Below are 21,780 nucleotides of genomic sequence, written 5' to 3' on the forward strand. Positions count from 1 at the left end.
TTTATATGTCATTAATGCACAATATTCAAATAATTTTTCTTTAAATTTTAATCAAGCAGATAAAACAGGCTTTCCAATTATTTTGAAGTCAATTATCATTAATCACGTATCATACATGTGATTTTCACAGCTGTATAGTAACAGAAAAATCTTAGTTTGCGTCTAAAGATAAGAGTATTTAGCTCTGAACCAGATCACATTGGAAGCTCTTGATGTTTGCAGCTGGGTGAGAACTTGGTCCATACTAAAATTCAGAAGACAATTTGCAACCACGGCTTGTCACAGCCTTCAAATGTGAATTCCTTTTCTTTTTGCCTTTCCAATTTTCTTTTCTCACACAAGCTCATCTTATAATCATTCAGCTTCATTAGATCTATTCTCAGATCATACTGCTGCAACTGAGAACAGAATCAGACCTAGCAATGCACTTTGTCTTCAAAATAATTAGCTTCATCTTATACAGCTCTCCATTTATATCAAGCTGCATGTGCTGCCAGGACCTATAAAGTGATTAGGTTTATATGTTGTACATAGGTTGTACAGCAGAGTCCTTTAATTTCACAGCAAGGATTATCCTGATAATACAGAGCCTTATAAAGCGCCACATTTGTGTAAATAATGTGCATAGAATCCATGTACAGACCCCAAATACTTGACCAGCCAGAGTAAGTTTTTCCAATCATCACACTGTGCAGTTTTAAAAATAAAGTGCTATTTGTTTATGGCTAAATCTTAAATGTGTCTATTGCATGCACACTTCAGACTGTACGGTTGAAACTGAAACACCTTCACCAATAAAGGATGAAGCCTTATCCCTAGGGCAATGAAAGATTATTTTTTCTGTTTTATTTTTTGTTCCAATAGAACTTTTGTCAAACACAGAGTATGTTGAACACACAGCAGTTTCCTTCACTGTTTCCCACACAGAGCTGAGCTGTTCATAGAGGAGGAATACTAAGAAGGAATGTTTTTGAAGTAATAGATAGCTTCTCCATTTCTTTCTTTCTTCTTTTCTTTCCTTCTCTCTCTCTTTCTTTCCTTCCTCCTTTCTTTCTTCCTATTTTTTTAATATTATAATAAAAGTATTATAAAGAAAATCTCTTTTTTAAAAAAAGTACTGAATATCAAATGGTATCCATCAGTCCCTGAATCATGCTATTCAAAGTGCTTAAATTTGCATTAAAATAGAACAGAAAAGTATTCCCCGTGTGGCTAAGGAACAAACTACCTAACACTGCCTAAAAATGACTGTGGTCAGATAGTTACATTCTACATTTATTCCACATCCCAGTATTTTCTACGTGGCATGTAAAACGGAAGGAAAATGAAGGAAAAAAAAAAAAAAGATTGTTTTTAGAGGGTACTGGTACATTTGGCATTCAGTTGAATGAAGAAAAATGCCATCAGTGCCTGACAGGTGTCTGTAAGAGTGAATAAATAATAGCTTTCTTACACCATGAAGGAAACAAAAGTGCAAAGCTCTTTTAGAATTTCATCTGGCCTGGCAGCTGCATTTCCATTTTGTGGACATTTGGCACATGTCCAGAGGGAGACACCATGATAGATTGTAGAAAAGGATTTGAGCAAATTGTCAGAGAAATGAACATTTTAAAGCAAGCAAAAAATCAGTGCACATCCCAAAGCTCTATTGGCTTGTTATGCACATACTGAGACTTCTTGACTTTCACAACACGATCATAGTTACATCCTCCCACGCTGTCAGTTCTAGATTACTCCCACAAACATCCCCCGAACTGCAGTTTACCTCTTCTCTACTCATTACTTCTCATTAAGAAGACCAAAATATTATAAGCTGTACTTTTCTCCTTGAGACAATTAAGATGAACAAACCCCGCACGTCCCTTATATTGGCTAATATCAGTCAGCTACCATAAAAATTCCTAAAGCTAATTAATTGCAGAAACAGACGATCAGGTTTGTCTGCCAGGCTACCAGCTACATTTTTGCCAGAGTCAATCAAACCCACGACTCTATGAGAGTGTGCTGCAAGCAGCAATTCTGCCTCTGCTCTTCTGCTTCTGCTAGCAGAGACTGGCAGACAGCTTGGCCTGAATAGCGTGTACAGCTACAACAGTGCTCTGTGCTCTTTCTCAAACCAGAAAGGATTCTTCCATTACTTAAAATATAAGACGCTTGTTTCATTTGCCTTAAAGATGCCCACATATAAAGACAGTGGTTTGTTTCTTCCCTGGTAACCGTAGTAAGCGCATTATTTGCAACTCCTCAAAGATAGAATCATACATAAAAAATAAAACTAATTTATTTATTCATTAAAGTGAATAAATTGCTTTTAATACTTCAAAGTCTTATTTAAATATTAATTTTGTATAAATAAAGTTTATTCTGAAAACAATTATATTTGTTGGTGTTCATGTTTCTTTTTTTTTTTTCTTTTTTGCCTGAGTTCTTACTGAAATCATGTTAAAATTAAGCTTTACTTATCGTTACAAGCTAAAACCAAATGAAATAATATTTTTTCATCTTGAATATATCATTTTAAAGCAAATACAATTTTGAACATTAAAATACAAGGGGACTCTGAAATCCACAGCAAAATAATGTTTTGCTCTTCCTTTTTCGGAAAATAATACTTTCTTTAATACATAATGGCAACCATCTAAGATACTGCCTTTTTATTCCCCTTTGGTTTGGAAATCATCACTGTAAATACCAGCAGGACTCACTGCACTTCAGTGCCTATTGCCTCACTTGTCTTACTTTCCTAAAAATTGGAAATGATCTTATTTGCAGGGTTTTTAAAGGAGGGAAAAAAAAAAGTCAACTGCTTAAAAATAAAATCCACGACCACATTAATACTTTTCCAGGAAGTGTTAAAAATAGGGCTTGCTTTTATATTTATAAAAGGGGTACAATTGACTCATTCTTAAAACAAAAACAAAAAAAAATCAAACCCCCAAGAAAGCAAAAATGAAACCATCTCTATTTTCTACACACTCTGTAATGACTACTGTGAAGCAACCGATACAGATTGGGTATAGTCTGTTTGACAAGTTTCTACTAAGTTAAATGTTAGATGATCAGACTGTAGTGTTACCCCAAATGGGGCCATTGTAAGGGCAGGGAGGGAGCAATGCACATTACAGGAGAAGAAATGAAACAGAGGCTCTCAGTGAGGGATGGGGTCATTCTAAGAACAAATATTACCCAAAACAGGTGAACTGCAGCAGGCATGGCCTTCAGGAATCAGGCTAGGCAGGCCAAAAAATGGATGGCGCATCTGATATCAACATAGCTTTGTCCAAGCATTCCCAAGAGAGGTTAAAAACAAACCAAAAAAAGTCTAAAACTATACTAATGAAGCCAAAAAGTTTCCTATCTATACAGCAGTCTCTTCATTAAAAAAATGTAAATATACAAATTCCAATGACATATAAAACAAAGTCGAAAATGTGTATGGGAAGAGAACATGGGTAAAACAGGAAGACCGATGCTACAAAGAAATTGCAAAAAACGTATGTACAAGACCCTGTTTTTCCTCATATGTTATCGATTGTAATGCATGTTTAACAGCAGCAGTCGAGGATGAAGTTCCAGGCACCGGACTGCAGACTCAGCTTCTACTCAAGGGGATGGACAGCCCCTTGCATTTCTGTCACCAAATGACACTTGATATACTGGTCTCCCGTGGCAAGAGGGGCAGTATCGCACTGTTTGTGTGAGCCTCTTCTGGATTCTGCTCCCTGTTAGTTTTTGTCTGTGGCCGCTGCCCATTTATAAGTGTCATAGGGATGTTGCAGTAGGTATGCTGGTTACCTATTGAGGTAAGCGGCAGGGTGCCGGTAGGAGGTACATCATATTCATAGCTTCGATAATAGTGTTTCTGGCGCATCTGTGAATGATATGTGTTATGAAAGGTGGAGCGTAGATCTGGATGAGCAGTGGCAAGAGCAGTAGAGGTGGCAGCAGCCATTGAAATTGCGGAGACTGTCTGCAGTTCCCCAAAGGGCCCCTGCTCACTGACATCTAAAACCTGCTCATGTGTGATGGGTTCAGTCCTCTTAAAAGGCATTTCGTACTGTAAACGTTTCCAGAATTTGGAATTCAACTTGTTGCATTTTGGTCCATGCCATTTAATGACAGTGAGGAGCTTGATGGTATGTTTCAGGGCTTCAACCTCCTGATAGTTCATAACTCCTCGCAGTTCACTGCATTCAATCAGTATCACTTTAATTTCTCCTGTGACTAACATGTTCCGAAGCCTTGTTTCCAGTTCAAAGATGCTCCAGCCTCTTCTTACCACATAATTTGGAGTCATGACGATGATCAGTCGCTTGCTTTGGTCTACACATCTTGCCACGTCTTCAATGTAGGCTACAAAATAAGACAATTGCTCAAAAATCAAGGCAAGAAAATATTTCATTCCCATAGGCTGGAGAGAAACAATAGAAGCAAGCCCCCTTCTCCCAAAAGAGTTCACTGAATGCTGCAAAAACATCACTTTCAAATATGTAAACTGGACAAGGTTTTTGGATAACCTGTTCTGGATGACCCTGCTTGAACAAGACAGTTGGTGCAGATGACATCCAGAAGTTCTTTTCAACTTCAAACATTCTATGATTCAGTGAAATATTTATTTCCCACTGGGCTACGTTTTGGTAGTGTTTGTAGATGAATTGTCAATTTGTGCCTATATCTTTACTGGAACAAGTGTGTCCATTATCATTTTATCCGTCATCATTTTCTAAAAAGAAGTCACCCAAATAGGCAACAGAGCAGAAGCTGTGTTTTATTATCAGCCTAAAAATCAAATGATATTCTAGGGTCCACTGATGCACTAGATTCTTCTTTTCCTTTCATGCATTCACAGAAACAGAGTTGTGTCCTGCAAATAAATGTTTAGGATACTGTAGATTTGAAAATATCCGTGTGCTCATGATTAAGGTTGTGTTTTACTTATCCTTTCTTATAAATACAAATTCAATAAAATAGTTTGAACTTAGTAGTTTTATAAATGCCTACAACTGAAGTTATGAACTGCAACTTACAAATATTACTGAGCATAGGTTGGAATACCTTAAATATATACAAAAAAAGATCTATTTATTTCAGGAATCAATTCTCAGTTTCAATCTCTGAAAATGATCCAGTGCCTCCACTACATGTTTATCTACAGCGGATACCACCAGCAGTCTTTTATTTACTCTGCTGCAGATGTCTTCTCTCAGCTCTTGCCTTAGCCAAAAGACAACTGTTTTCTTCCTGTCTGAGTGTATAGATGGATAGTGATAATTAATTACTTAGCTGTTTTTATATATTAGTGTAATGGGTATATTTCAAGGGAAACACTTAGGAATAGAAAATAAAAACATCTTTATTAATTCCTAGATATGAAGGCTCTCAAAAAATCTGTGAATAAATATTAATCTCATTAATTTCCATTACCTATGTATGCCCTATCTGCACTGTCTCACCTTCAATGAATATAATACACTTAGTAAAATATAATCCTCTTATCTAGGAAATGTAAATCAAGCATATTTGGTGGCTTATCTTATTCCACAAGAGTTAAGATGACATTCTAAAGGGACAAGCATAGAATTAATACTTAAATAATATATGCAACCACTGCATATGTTGTGTAGAAAATACACAAACATAAAGACATGACTTACTTCCTGTGGGAATCAAATCTCTGTCTGGTATGAACAACTTGTATCCATAATGCTTTTCAAGCATATCTGGTAAGATCTCAAGAGCAAATCTTTCTTCTTCTCCAGTTTCTTGATTCCACTGATCAGGATCCACTTTGGTATAAGATAGATATGCATCATAGTCCTTGTTGTCTAAAAGAATACAGGGAAAAAATGAAATTACATTATTTCTTCTTGTATTGCTTAGATGATTGCCCAGGAATTATTCCTCAAAAAATTTCTCAGGAATGGTAAATTGCTTAGATAAAATAGCCTATTCTCCAGTTATTAAACCATTCATCTTTTATGTTCCATCAAGTGGAGTTAATCCTTATTTACATGGATGCAAGACAGAAGGGATCCATACCTATACACTGAACTCAGTTTGTGCATAAATATTTGTGTGAGGCTCTGTATGAAGGAAATCCATTCAGCTGTCTGGTGACAGCTTGTGAGCTTCTTGTCACTGAAAGAATCCAAATTGTTTTGTAGCTTTAAAATAGAAAGGAAAAGCATGGAAATACCCATACAAATGAACAGTTCTTTCTGTTGTATATTAAAAATATTTCATTTTTGTCAAATTTTCACTATAAATTTAAGGCTTAGAATGCTCTAAACATGTGCATACATTTACTTGTAAAATTCATTATTTTCCCAAGTCTGGGATTATTGCCAAACTTAGATCTTTGTAGCATCAGATCCCAATTATGCAGTTTAAATATCTGAATTCTATGTGCTTAAATATGCTAATTTAATGATACATTAATGTACATTTTGGTCTTTAACAGTGTATTATTTCATTTCAATTAAGTGAAATATTTGTGTCTGTATCTTAAATGTGCTTGGCGTGCTTACTTGAAAGATTGAATCAAACAAGTCATCATTAATTTTCATTAAGAGGTCAATAATGCCAAGTGCTCTGGAACTAATTCAGTGGAGTAAGAGGTCATGCTTTGAATTTTGTTGTGAAGAATGCAGAAAAAAATCAATGGCAAGATTAATGAAATGTTAACATCCTTCTAACTTTCTTGATAACATTATGCCCAGGCTATTGAGAATATCAATTGCTTGTAAAAGAGATGTGATTGAATCCTCTACCATGTGGTATAAGTGATATTACGCTCATTCAATGCTGACTTCACTTTTTTGCTCAGCCAATCTTTTTTTGATTTTGCATTTTTTTGTACTTTGGTTGCACTATTTGGAAAAGCCTGCCAAAAGTAGGAAGGGTGCAAAGTATATGAGTAAAATTAAAGAGCAGGCACTAGTCTTGAGGTGTTCATTCTTCCTTCCAAGGAATCATTCATATTGTGCTCATTAAAATCTGCAGAAGACAAAATTAAAATGGTAAAACTTCTTTCAAAGTTTCAAAATCAGTGAAGCAACTCTATGCTTCATGTTCTCTCCTACACAATTTATCTGAAATTATCTGAACTTAATTATCCAACACTGTTGGAGTGTTATGTTCACAAAAAATAATGAACAGCAAAGACCAACACCACCAACAAATGAGATAAATAATGCCTTCCTTTGATCCATTATTTCATTATTTCAGTACTCATGAAACCATAATCTTTCATGATAAAGAAGCACGTAGTGCCTCTGATATTGCCACTGAACGGATCAAATACAAACTAGTGGGAGATTACAGAATAGGTTCTGACACTACAGTGGGATAGTCTTAACCCAGCAATAGTGTTAACACATAGAAAGGTCGGGAGATATATAGGGAAATCACTACAACTGACATGATGATGTGGTCATGCCATTTTCTTTTATTGCCTTAATTAATGGCCATAATAACATTATATGTTTTAGAGCAGCATTAATCCATTGGAAAATATGGATAAATATGAAAATGTGTCATTTCTCAAAGCAATGAATCATAAAAAATAATGCAGCGTTCAAAACGTTTTGAAGGCTTCAGGATATTGTCTGTGAAGACAGTTTGCATGTTCTTAATTTGAGGGAAACTTATTCACACTATGCCAAAACTTTCTTGCATAAGTAATTATGATTCTAATGCCTTTTTTTTTTTTTTTTGGGAAATATAAATTTTCACAACATGAAGGATCCAGCATTCCTACTGACTCTAGCTGTGTTATCCATGATAGCAGGGAACACTTCTTTCAACCCTAGTTCCCTACTTTCAATAGTATTTGCAAGTCAAGGAGAGTCAGGATCTAGAGTACACATACACAGATGGGTTCAAGCAATCATGAATTTATTTAAACTCCAGTACAGCTAGATGTGTAGTACAGTCTGGGAACCTGTTAGATGCTTCAGCACAGTGGTTTTCCTGAGCTATTATACTCCCCATCTGTCAGTTATTTTTTAACTTTGATGAAAAGTAGAAAGCTCAATTTACAGCAGAATTACTTTATGCAGTAATTTTGTTATCCAATGGGCTGACATACTGGCATAAGGAGACAATTCTAAAAATGTGAGATGCCTGGGATACACAGGGTATGATCACATGCCTCCCATCTCCAGGAAAGTATTGTAACAGAGAGTAGATGACCTCTCTGATCGTGGTTTGTGGAACTGATGTCTATATTCTAAAGACTTCTGATCTTTTTTTTTTTTTTTTTTTTTTAATGTTCTGCCTCAATGGACTGAGAGAGAGCCTGCAGCCATAGGGCTCTCGTGGCTGAGTCAAAGCCTGGCAGCTGGGGCACATATCTTGCCAGTCTTTTGGCCATGTCACATGAAAGCAAGAGGCTCTGCAAACCCTTTTCTGTTGGGCTCTGTTCTACCTAGGCCTTCCTTTGCATAAAAGCACATCCAGGCAACCCCAGACTCAGAGAAAGTAGGCAGTAAATACACCATAGCTTTCTGTTTTCTGAACTGTTCACTGGAACATATATTTTACACTTGAAAATATTTGGTCTCAGCATATCTTCCTTTTCCACAACAACCAACCAACCAAACAGAAACAAAACAAACAAAATTTAATCAGAAATTTCCTAATCTTGTCCTAATCACAATCAAGTCACAAAGGACTTGATATTACTGTGAAATATGGTAATAACTAAATCCTCCCAGATTTGGGTACACAATCAGTTCACATGTTGTCTGGAGCAAATATTTAGTTGTAGAATAGAAAGACAAAAATCCAAAAGTGAAGCAAATATGGTAGCATGTCATACTTAATTTTACAAAGAGAATTTCCTCATTTTCCCTTGTCAACAAACAGTGAAGTTTTCTATCCAAGTATTCTCAATGTGAAAATGTGGCTGACTGTTGCTGCACTTTCTTGTTAAAAGATTTCTTGTTGTCAGGCTCCTGTGCATTAGCAATAAGCAGGAATATAGTTACTCAGTGCCTGTTTCCTCCCAGACCCAGGAAGAAAAATACCTGCTAATTATCAAATGCAGGGATTTTGCTCACTTCATCTGAAACTTTTCTTTTTCCTGTGGAGATTCAGAGCAATTTTCTACATACACTTTTGTACCTGAAAGCATTGTTCTTCCCTTCACTGTTTCAGGATTCTTTTTTATAGAAACATATTAGAATAAATTCTTCTAGCTTTACATCCAGGTACTTTGCAGAGCTGTTTCATGCAATAGCTGTCCTTTAATTCAGTAAACACATCTGAATATGACTTACAGTACCATACAATGGCAATACTTTTTGCTGTAGATGGGAAGAGGCTTTTTACCTCTTCCCATTCCTTTTGAACAGACAAATAATCCTTTGTGGTTATGAGGTTTGTAGTTATTTTCTGCTGCATACTAGGTGTTATACAACCAGGATGGAGTTCTTTAGCTCAACAGCCTCCATTTTTGTGAAGCCCTGTTGTATCCATTAACTTAAAAGGCTGAAATGAAACATAAAGCAGACCTTGCATGGGCAAATTTAATGAAAAATAATAATAATTCATGGTATCTTGTAAACAATTATGAGAATATATGAAAGCTCTGGATTAGTTTGGTACAGTGAAGTCAGACATGGTCCATGCTGCAGGTACAATGCACATCAGTCAACCAAAGACCACTTCAAGACTCTGGTCAAAGAGGTTGTGAAGTACAAACTTTGCCATGGTATTTTAATTGTTGTATGGATTTGAAAGTAAAGATACTGAGTAACGGTCTTGGACTCAGTCAAAAGTCAGACAAAATTGTTTGGATCAGTCTCAGGGGTAGACATTGAAGGTGAAATGCCAGATCCATTAAGAACAAATGGAGACATGATTTCATTCAGTGGCTCAGGATTTTAGCCAAAACACCTGTTGCATCATTGCAACATGCATTCTTTAATGCTGTCCATTTATTTCAACGATCATCCAAATGTAGAAACGATCATATTCCCTGTAACATTCTAGAGGGTTAATGCTGCAGAAGTGATATAAATTTTTAGAGGATGAAATTGTAAATGCTGCTTGTTATTCTGAGGACGTGCTCAGCAGCAGTCTTTTAAAGGCTCAATGTAAGCATAAAATGAAACCCAGACTCCATATGCATCTACTTTCCTCTTCTATAGGGACCAGCAGATTCAACTTTGAATTTTTATTATTTATGTACATGTTTTCTAACAATTTGCATGTTGTCCTGCAAGAGGACGGCAGTTTGGACCTTCAAGGTTTCATTAACCTTAAGCATTGCAGATATTTCTGCTAATGGAGTACAGAAAACTATGTATAGATGAAAAATTAAAGATAGAAAAGTACCTCCATGAAGTTATTTTTTTCTTATCAACCATGTTCAAGCAGATGACAAGTCTGGATTCCCAGCTGGCATGGTATGTTATAGCACAAGACAGATTGACTGATCAAAATAAAGAGAAACATACAGTGCAATATTTCATAGCGTCTATAGATCTGAATCTTACTTTAATGAAGCTGTACACCAGAGTCAGCCCATACCTTTGTGTGTCGTGTAATCTCCCAGAGTCATTAACAGCGACTTCAGAAATATCCAGTGCTCCAAAGGGAGCTGACAACACATGTGCTGCTCTGTAGCCAGGAGTAGCTGGAGACACTTCTGGCTTTCCCAGATCTTCCCCTTGTGAATCAATGGAAGACTGACAGCTGATGTGCCAGGATATATGCCAGCACTGTAAAGACTCAGGTACTCATCTAGAAGCAATGCACTGATTTAATCAGGTTTTCAAGTGGGGTCCTTAGAAATGACAGAACGGATTCTGCAAGTACTGCAGGGAACTTCTGTGAGGCTTTCCTCTTTGAAAGCACACTGTGTTCAGCAAAGGGGTTGCAAAGAGATGAGTTTTCAAAATTTCACACAGAATTCTGTACCTGTTTCATTATTTGTGGGCCTACATTTAATGCTCACTTTGCAATAGTGCTCATCACCCTCAAAACAGTGAAAAAGATAACCCAAATTCTTGGATGATTAAAAACACCAAATCATTATGAGTCTTTCAAAACACTTTTGTTTTTCCTCAGACTATTTACTGTTGATTGTGATGTTCACCTTATCATTTACTTTAATTTTTGTTCTTTAATTGCCAAGTCTTTTTTATTGTTAATAAAAACAAAAATCTGCCAACATCAGCTTTGCCATGGTGAAGTACCTGTTAAATGAAGTATTCCTAATGATATTCTAGATTCTTGCCTGAAGTGGGAAATGGTGAACTGAAGGGAGATTATAAATGCAACACTGGTAAATGGGTTAAAGAAGTATAATCAGTTATAAAAAGGTTCTTGAGTATTCTCAGCACACCATAGACCAGGAAAATAAAAATGCCTTTTGCCCATAAGAGATACATTTATAAAAATACTAAAGCAGCGGGTATACATTTTTTCCCCTTCCTATTAATTTGTCAGCCACCTTTAAGGTGTATTTTTCCTTATTATCTATAACTACAACTAAAGTTTCTGAACGATAGGTACAAAAGATTACTACTTATTTAAACTGAATAACCTGTTATTAAAAGTGATTTTTCCTCAGGTACTTACTCTGATTTCTTATTTGTAGCTAAATGAAGAGGAAAGCTTCAATGTTTCTAAGCCATTCTCATAAATATGGAAGTTAGCAACTAAATTAAATACTACTATTGAAATAATTCCTCTTTTCATATAAAAAGCATTAATCTCAAAAATTGCTCTCAACGTGAAAATGCAGAAATTTTTATATACAATTATCAGAATGTTAAAATTTATGAAAACTAAAATATGGTGACAGAAGGTATTCTCTTGGTTTGTATGAACTATTTGCTGGTCTGAGAAAAAATTATTAGTAGTAGGTACTGAAAGACTGAATGGTAACTACCTCGTAAGGAATCATAGCATAGCACAGCATGTACCTATGAAAAACAAGATCCTCTTTTTAAAGAGCAGAAAGTCAACAGTTGTCATGTAGGATCTGAAAAGGGAGGGATATAATTTCTTCTGTACAAAATAAATATCTAAAACTGACAAAGTATAAGGTAGTGACTACTCCTTATTATCCTAATTCAACAAAACAGCTAATTACCTGTATAAAATACATGTTTATTTGCATGTTCCTTATTTCAACTGATCTATGATATATCATTGGGTTATGTAGTGTGAAAAGTGGAGCTGAGATAGCCTTGGTGTAAGTAAACTAAAAAAAAATTAAGGAAGTCTTAACCAACCAACCAACCAAACAACAACAAACAAAAAACCAGAACAAAATAAAACAAACACCAGGACAGAAATGGCTTGGAAAAAGGCTTTCAATCTAAAATTCTAAACACTGAATACCAATATACTGCATTCATCTTGCTTACCTTGGAAATCTGTCCTTTGAAAACAACAATAAAAAGAATGCAACAAACAGAAAGCCATCAACAATAACAAAACAAGTAAAACAAGTTCAAAGCTCAGAACCATTTGACAGAGCTGCTGGCTGAGGAAAGGAGATATCTCAGTCTTCAGATGATAGACTCTTTTCTTCCTAGTTTACTTTTTTTTAAATGGTTCTATACGCCATAAAATAGGGAGAGAGTAAATAAGGAAAGAGGAAAAAACATTTTTTTATTTGAATTAGTAAGTTTCAAGGAAACTAGAAAATCCTATATTCATCGGAGACGTAAACTGAGATTTCATTCTTTGAATTGCTTTTCAGGTATAAATAAATAACAGAAATGAAAAGAGTTAAGAGTTAACGTAGGCAATTATCCAGCAATAAAATTGTAATTAAATAAGGAAAATCCCTGTTTTGTAACTAGTGTTATTTAGAAAGATGAAGACTGTATTTTTTTCTAAAGGTGATTTTAACAGAAATTGAAATTGATATTCATAGAGTAGGATTTCTTATTGCTACAATTTGCCAGTAGCCATCAAGAATACATATACTATGCTGAGGCTGCTACTGCAAACTTATTCCATGAGTCCCTAGAGAAGAATCTGTAATTGCAAAGTCACTAACTTCAGCAGTAATTTCAGTCTAGCTGTACCTTCATAGTGTGATCATTAACACAAGCACTTCAGCAGGTGCCTAGGCCACTGAAAAAAGCTATATTTGAAAGTTAGCATCTGAAGCATTAACAATTTCAAAGCATTTTCTTTCTTGATTTCACAAGAAGTTTGTTGGGGTGAAACACAGGAAACCACAGAGAAGTGTGTTTTACCTCATCTTAATTTGTGCAGTGAATAAGGTATTTTGGGGGCAATCCCACAGGTCTGTCTGTGAGCCCTGAAAGTCTTTTGCTGCTAAATAAAGATAAAGGTGAAAATCACAACTACTTAAGAAGTCCCAGATGCAACAGAGATTTCAAGGCAGAAATCATTCTATCAATTTCCTAATATGAGAATTGATTTACTTCCTCTCAGAAAACAACAAAACTCATTTTTAATAGAATGCATCACTCTCAGCCCAGAACCAATCACTGCAGCTGTCATATACTGAATGCAAGGAAGATTTCTTAAATTTAAAGAGCCTAGCAATGACACTTCTCAACAATTTTAGGAACACTTTAAAAAAAATTAAATTAAAATAAAAAAGGAAACAAAAAAAGTGAAATCAGAGAAACTTCAGGGCCTTGCTTGCCATGCACCTAGCCTGGCCATGTGTAGTCTGAGACCTTAGTCCCCCTGTTCACCAATGTTTCCTTTTGCAAGGAAATTTGAGAATAGCGTGAAAGACATCACAGAGAGAGCCCTGTTCAACACTGTAAAAACAGTTGTTGGGAACTAAAGGAACTGAGAGACGTTTTGAAGGTTGTTGAATCAACTGTCAGACAAAGGTCTGTCCTTCTAGACAGCTAGAATCAGCTGATTATTTTTATTTTTGTTGTTATTTTTCATAACCCTCAAACCGGGCTTCTAGTCAGACTGATTGTGGCAAGAAATATTTATGAATTTTTGTTAAAGAACTGAGTTCACAGCATATTTGTTCAATCTTCTTTCTAATTTCTAAACGATTCTGTTCTTATTTATTTTAATGTCAGCCTCATCATGCAAAATTTCTTCTTTCTGATGATAGTGCTTATTTATTCCTTCACACAAAAACTTTAATCAATTTAAATGGTTACTAATGTATCCCAAAATGGCAGTGTCCAGTGCCTGCAAGCATTTTCCACTCATAAATGTGTTGTGTGCTGTTTTCTCTGAAATTGGAACCTGAAATATAAACACGCATATAAATTCATGATTTTGAGTAATTTTGCCCATCTGACCATGTCAAGTAGTTTTCAGTCTAACTTCTGTAGCCTTCTGGATTTATTCTCAATATACCTTAAGGCTGGAATTTGGATGTCTGAACGTCCACTGGAAACTCTTATGTCTTGAAATAGCAAGAAAAATTTCAAAATAGAAGTTTTGGTGAATTGGAGCCTCCTGGACACTTTAAGGCAGCATCAGAAAGGGTGCTGCTGGTCTGAGTCCCTTTTCTCCCCTTGCTTGCCTGTCTTGGTGGCTGTCGTGCTTCGAGACTGATCCCTGCATGATTTCATAGGCGGAAACAATCTCTCAAACGAGGAAGTTGTCCTGGGAAAATTTCCATAGATTTTAGGAGGCCTGGGTTTCACCTCTCTTATAAACAAAGAGTGGATTTCTATACAGTGCTATATCTCCTCTGATATCAAAAAGCTTCTAAGATCAGAGAGTGTGAGAAGTTAGGGTATGTGTTGATCCAGGGTAGTTACAAATGTTTTCTTGCATTTTTTTTCTCTTCACTCTTACTTAAAATATAACACTTAGTTTATTAAGTTCATTTGAAACTGAGAAAGGCAGCGAAGTAGATTCATGGAAAATAAAAATATGGAAATAATAACAGCTAAAACATCAGAGGATGAATGTGGTATAAAACTGTAATGTTAGGGCTCTATGTACAATAAAACGTAAAAATTCATCACTTCTTGAAGCGGCTTTCAGTATAACATGCTAATACTTGAATTATATTTTACAGACAAGACTTTTAAAAATAAACTTCTAAATTTAGAGTCTTAAACTTAGAAAGGATGCCTGCCTGCCATTTAACAACGACCAGCCCTCAGAAGTTCCCACTGAAGCACCTATTTCTGAAAATTTTGTTGTTTTCAGAGTATTAGTGAACATTTGAAGATACTTAAGGGTATCATCTTCATTTTGTATTTTGTCAGATCTTAAATTGATCTGCCAAACAGGTTTGGGGGTTTCAGACCACTTCACTGACAGGGATGAGCTGTCTCTCTGAGAGGCAAGGCCATGCCAAGCAACTTCAAGTGGGAAAGTTGCTTTGCCATCAGTCAGAGAGCTTTGCCAGCGCTCCATTTCCCAGGGAGATATGTCAGACAATTAGTGGTGAAGTCCACTAACCAAACTCCAGAACAGTGTTAATTTAATTATGTCCTACTTCAGTAGGAAAGGGAGTTAACTAAGGGAAAAAAAGAGGGCTTTCCTAGAAGACAAGGCTGGGCTGAAGTGTTTGCTGGAGAGAGAAAAAGAGGAAAACAGAGTCACTGAGATGAGAGAAAATGTGAAATTCAAGGATGCAAGTTAGAGAAATGAGGAATCGGCACCTGTGAATGCTTGTTTAATCTCCATCACTCTCAGAGAAAGTAATAAATTAAGTTTTAAAGGTTAAATACTTTGTTTTCAACTATTTCTCAGAATTTACCCATGTCTCCCACAGAAATATGCATGGGAAAAGAAAGAGGAACTGTGATGAGATGCAACATCCTGAAGGCCTTGTTCAGAAATGAATCATTGCATTTTATAAAAATTTTTAAAGGAAAATTTCAATTGGACCTCACTTCTACAGCATTTCAAATTCTCTCTGGATACACTATAGTGAACGCAAAAAGCTTGTGCCATTTTGATGTTTGCTTATCTACATGCTATCCTGAAGTATGCCAGCGTATGATATAAATGATGAATAGCACGTAGGCACTTGGTTGTGGCACTGCAGGAGTTCAGGTCAGAAAAAGATTTTACAGTTCAGCATTTTCTGTCTGTCAGTAACAGGCGAAGCCAAGGGAAAGGACCTGAATTTATGTCTGCAATTTATCTCCACACAATCCGTGGTTTGGCCTCCTGTGGGGCATTTTCTCTCTATCTTCTTAATTCTGCAAGAGCATAGGTGAGAGAGAGAGCAGAAGTACAGCTGCAGTATCTTTGTTGTCACAGTAGGTTTTATCCATGTTGCTAGTATACTGAATACAGTAGAAGCTGCAGTATTCTATTATGAGAATCTGCAAGTAGTATTTCTCCTGGTGTGTTACTTCAATTAAGCATTCAAACAATGCGTCAGCATTGAACATGTAGGGAGAATCTAAGCTTTATCCTGTAAATTAAATTAAATTGGCCCAGAAAAACAAACTGATGTTATTTTTCTTTCTCTTGAATTGCAGAACAGTACAGTTTAAAAACTAAAATTTTGTTACTTAAAATGGATGATTAAAGCATTTCCGTTCCTAGATCACTGATGTAAAGGGTAAGAGGAGAGAGAGACAGGTTTGTAACACTTGCTAAGAGTAAGTCTGCAAATTAATTGGAGAGATTTGAAGTAACAATAATTGACAGCTGTAAAAGTAAGAATTACTGCAACATAGAGAGAAAACATTAAGTTGCAACTATTTAAACAATTACTAAACCATGTTTCTTCTTTCATCATATGATGTGATTATTATTGAATTCATACATGCAAGTAAGCATGCTTCTATAAAATGTGGGTTGCATTTTGGTTGAGGGAGGATCTTGGCTTCTGAAAAAAAGTAGAGTCTGTCAAAATACTTCATGAATCACAGTCATGGGCCACAGTTTCCTCTTCTGTAAAAAATTCTGTAACCTGTTGTGTTTATTTTTTCCCCAGTGAATTGTTGCACTAATACGCATCCTTTTCGCAGTCTGGTAGGATACAAAATGTTCTAATGTTCTGCAGCTCTTTGTTGTTCTGAGCGTTTTCTATTTTGAATTCTCGTGGATTTTTAGATTCGAGGCAGAAGTGGGTCATACCCTAGTCATCTTAATTTGGAAGCCTTTCCCTTACACAGAGACCTTTAATTTTGCTGCCACTCTCATCCTGTATCAGTGACAGATCTGGCCAGTGCAGTATCTATTTCTTAAAGTATGTCGCACACAGATGCTATCCACAGGCTATTACCTTGAAGTGTAATATAACTTTCAGCAGTATTTCAGTAAAAAGGAGGGTTCTGTTATCAAAGATGTAGCGGTAGCACAAAACATCAAGAACTCTGACCCAAGAAACCAAATCTAATTAATCAGAACCTGAGGCTCAACTGGGTTTGCTGTCCAGTAGCAGTTTTATTAGTGGGCAGAGAAGACTTTCTTTGTTTCTTAAAAACAGAAAAGAAAACACATGTATACATTTGAGACAGTCCAGAGCATACATTGCAGACTACTTTTGTTAAAGCTGGCTTTCCTTGAACCACAAAACAGCGTTAATGACCATTAGCCACTCTCCAAGTGATTAAGTGATCTCAAGAAAATAGACTGTTGGGTGTGCTCCCAAACACTCAGCATATTTTATTGAAACTGATCCATTTAAATAAGCAGTTACTGATATTCTGTTCAACCTCTGCCCATCAGGGAAATATAATTACTGAGGACACTTCCATGCTTAAGAGCAGGTAAAGCTGGCTTTCAGCACTGACAAAAGGGAACAGCCATGAAAGCCTTAGCGTTGGTAACTTTCATGTGGTGTTGGGAGCATGGATCTAAAAGACATGTGTGTCACCTTGAGAACCAGAAGGCAGCACAAACACCAGCTGAATAGTCATTGCTGCTAATGTGCTGTATGAGGAATGCGTATTAAAGTCAGTGCCTAATGCAGTGGGAAATAAAAATTGCAGTTGATAATGTATGTTGAACTGAAATTAAATTTGGGTCTTAATGGAGAGAAATAGGCACATTTAGAAGGTAAGAAACATACTGAAAAGCTGCCTTACCTCCATCTAGTTCTTCAGCTCCAAAATGATTCCTGTAGAAGAGCATAATCTCTATCTTGTAACACTTGTAGATAGTCACTAAACAAACAAGCAGCAGCAGAATAGCACCAAGCCCACCAGCAAGCTCAACTGTATACATCAGCTCTGCAAAGAATTACAAAATACAATAATAACCACATTCCAAAACAGAAAAGATTAACAGCAGACTTCATATTTAGGTTAATTACTAATATAAAATAATGAACAATTTTTTAATTTTTTTTTTTAATTTGAAGATCCTGTGAAAAAAAATACCTAGAAATGTGTTTTCTCTATTAATATACTTTTTCCTTTGGTACATTGCTCTTATGTAAAACAACAGATGCTGGAATATGTATGTGAGTATGCATACATATAAGAGAGATTTGATAACCCTCGTCCATCTCTCTCCCTGCAGATACACTACAATTCGTTTTATGAACATAAACATTGACATTCCATTTATAGTGAAAGCAGAAGTGAATTTTTTTTTTTTTTTTAGGGGGTGGAGGGGGAGGAAGGGGTACTATAATGAAGTGAATCCCCTCCCTAACTCCACACATCAATAAGAAAAAGCTAGGTTTTGGATGAATTTCAGTCTACTGGCTAAGATCAAACTAGGGATTTCTTTTTTTCCCCAAAAGAAAAACAAGCAAAGAAATAAACAAAAAGCAAAGAGAAAAACAGCTTGAGGGATGTGAAGATAAATTATCCTAGGAACTCCAAAGCCACACATCTCAGATATCCACTAATATCTTTGACACAGTTTCCCAATGATCTGCAATTCATCTTTATTCTCTTTTCAAAGCAGGGTTGGTTTATGTTTGGTTATTTCAAATCATCCCAATTTGTCAGTTCTGACATCATCTGACAGCACAGAAGAAGCAGTCTAGGAGGTTTCTAGAATGCATAGAGGATAACTTCCTGATGCAGCTGGTCAGAGAGCCTACGAGGGGAACTGCTCCACTAGACCTGCTGTTAACAAACAAGGAAGGTCTGGTGGGAGATGTGGAGGTTGGAGGCTGTCTTGGACAGAGTGACCATGAAATGATAGATTTCTCGATTCATGGTGGAGCCTGGAGGGGGAATAGTAAAACTGCTACCTTGGACTTCAGGAGGGCGGACTTTGAATTGTTCAAGAGACTAATAGGGGAGTCCCCTGGCATTCAGTCTTAGCAAGTAAAGGGGTCCAAGAGAGCTGGTTGCTCTTCAAGAAGGAAGTCTTAAGGGCGCAGGAGCAGGCAGTCTCCCTGAGCTGCAAAATGAGCCAGCGGGGAAGAAGACCGGCGTGGATGAATAGGGAGCTATTCTTGAGGCTCCGAGGGAAAAAGAGAATCTACCGTCTGTGGAAAGAGGGACAGGCAACTCAGAATGAATACAAGGAAGTCGTTAGGATGTGTAGAGGTGAAATCAGAAAGGCAAAAGTCCAGCTTGAATTTAACCTGGCCACTGGGGTGAAAAGGAACAAGAAACTCTTTTATAAATACATTAACAGTAAGAGGAGGACAAAGGAGAATATCCAGTCTTTGCTGGATGAGGCTGGGAATGTGACCACCGAGGATAAGGAAAAGGCGGAGGTTCTGAATGCCTTCTTTACGTCTGTCTTTAAAAGTCAGACCAGTTATCCTCAGGATACTCCTCTCTCTGACCTGGTAATCTTGGCTGGGGAGCACACTAATCCCCCTGTGATTCTGGAAGAAACAGTCAGAGATCTACTACTCCAACTGGACTGCCGCAAGTCTATGGGGTCAGATGAGATCCACCCAAGAGTGCTGAGGGAACTGGTGGAGGTGATAGCCGAGCCGCTTTCCATCATCTATCAGCGCTCCTTGTTGACTGGTGAGGTCCCAGAAGACTGGAGGCTTGCCAATGTGACTCCCATTTTTACAAGAAAGGTCGTAAGGAGGATCCGGGGAACTACAGGCCTGTTAGCCTGACCTCGGTGCCAGGGAAGGTTATGGAGCAGATTGTCTTGAGGGAGATCATGCGGCATGTGCGGGATGACCGGGGCATCAGGCCTAGCCAGCATGGGTTCGTGAAGAGCAGGTCCTGTTTGACCAACCTGATCTCCTTCTATGATCTAGTGACCCATCTGGTGGATGAGGGAAAGGCTGTTGATGTGGTCTAATTAGACTTCAGCAAAGCCTTTGACACTGTCTCCCACAGTATTCTCCTGCAGAAGCTGGCAGCCCGAGGCTTGGATGGGTACACTCTTGGCTGGGTAAGGAGCTGGCTGGAGGGCCGGGCTCAGAGAGTAGTGGTGAATGGAGTTAAGTCCAGCTGGCGACCGGTCATGAGTGGTGTTCCCCAGGGGTCGGTGCTGGGGCCTGTCCTCTTCAATATCTTTATTGATGAGGGCATCGAGTGCACCCTCAGTAAATTCGCAGATGACACCAAATTGGCTGGAAGTGTGGATCTGCCTGGGGGTAGCGAGGCCATACAGAGGGATCTGGACAGGCTGGAGAGCTGGGACGAAGCCAACGGGATGAGGCTCAACAATACCAAATGCCGGGTCCTGCACTTCGGCCACAACAACCTCAGGCGACGCTACAGGCTTGGGGCGGTGTGGTTGGAGGACTGCATAGAGGAAATGGACCTGGGGGTATTGATTGATGCTCGGCTGAACATGAGCGGACAGTGTGCCCAGGTGGCCAAGAAGGCCAATGGCATCCTGGCTTGCATCAGAAACAGTGTTGCCAGCAGGAGCAGAGAGGTGATTGTTCTCCTGCACTCAGCGCTAGTGAGGCTGCACCTCAAGTACTTGTCCAGTTTTGGGCCCCTCACTGCAAGAAAGGCATTGAGGCCCTGGAACGTGTTCAAAGGAGGGCAACAAAGCTGGTGAGGGGTCTGGAACACAGGCCATATGAGGAAAGGCTGAAGGAGCTGGGAATGTTCAGCCTGGAGAAGAGGAGGCTGAGGGGAGACCTCATTGCTCCCTTCCTGAAGGGAGGTTGTAGTGAGCTGGGGGTCGGCCTCTTCTCTCGTGTCATTAGTGATAGGACCAGAGGGAATGGTTTCAAGCTACGGCAGGGGAGATTCAAGCTGGACATGAGGAAGTATTACTTTTCAGAAAGGGTGGTCAGGCACTGGAATGGACTGCCCAGGGAGGTGGTGGAGTCGCCGACCCTGGGGGTGTTCAAGGAAAGACTGGATGTTGTGTTGAGGGACATGGTTTAGTGGGAGCTATTGGTAATAGGTGAACGGTTGGACTGGATGATCTTTTAGGTCTTTTCCAACCTTGGTGATTCTATGATTCTGTAATTCTATGATAACTCAGACCATGGGCACTCCCGGTTCCTTTGCTGGGCTGCAGATTGACATGATTGAGATCATGTCATGTAGCTCCTTTCCTAAGGACGGGGACTCTGGTCAAATGTAGCCACATCTAACAGTAATCTCCTCGGTGGAGTCACTTATCAGTGAATAAGTAATGTATTACCTTCATTTCTCCCTGTCTAAACCATGGCATGCTCAAGAAAACTTAAACAGCTACATGACATCCATTTTGTTTTTACTTTGGTTATCAATAGGAAAATGACAACTGGTAACAAACAAAAAGTATGGGAATGTTGTTAGCAATGTTGTAATTTGAACTAAGTAATAAATGGCATATTTTACAACCTCCTATATTTTTCCAATACCTCTCAATGCTAAGGAATGGCAAGAAATCAAATCTTGGAAATCCAAGTCATATAGTTTTGCTTCATAAAATCTGTGCAGGAGAAAGCTCAGCTCCATGTTGCTTTCACACCATCCTCTTCCAGAGGGCAGCATCTGT

General features: G+C 37.8%; 1 protein-coding gene across 1 annotated transcript in view; it reads right to left on the reverse strand.

Annotated features, from left to right (window-relative positions):
* Positions 1–2,200: 2,200 nt before the first annotated feature.
* IL1RAPL1 (interleukin 1 receptor accessory protein like 1) overlaps positions 2,201–21,780 on the reverse strand; it is a 601,327-nt gene continuing 581,747 nt past the window's right edge. The window contains exons 8-10 of the mRNA XM_085216858.1: positions 17,985–18,128; positions 5,655–5,825; positions 2,201–4,353 (exon numbers count right to left, since the gene is read on the reverse strand). Coding sequence (XP_085072984.1) covers positions 3,635–4,353; positions 5,655–5,825; positions 17,985–18,128 — 1,034 coding nt within the window. The 3' untranslated portion in view covers positions 2,201–3,634. The remainder of the gene's footprint in view (positions 4,354–5,654; positions 5,826–17,984; positions 18,129–21,780) is intronic.

Source organism: Meleagris gallopavo, chromosome 1 (assembly GCF_905368555.1).
Source record: "Meleagris gallopavo chromosome 1, MGAL_WU_HG_1.1, whole genome shotgun sequence".
Taxonomy (NCBI): domain Eukaryota; kingdom Metazoa; phylum Chordata; class Aves; order Galliformes; family Phasianidae; genus Meleagris; species Meleagris gallopavo.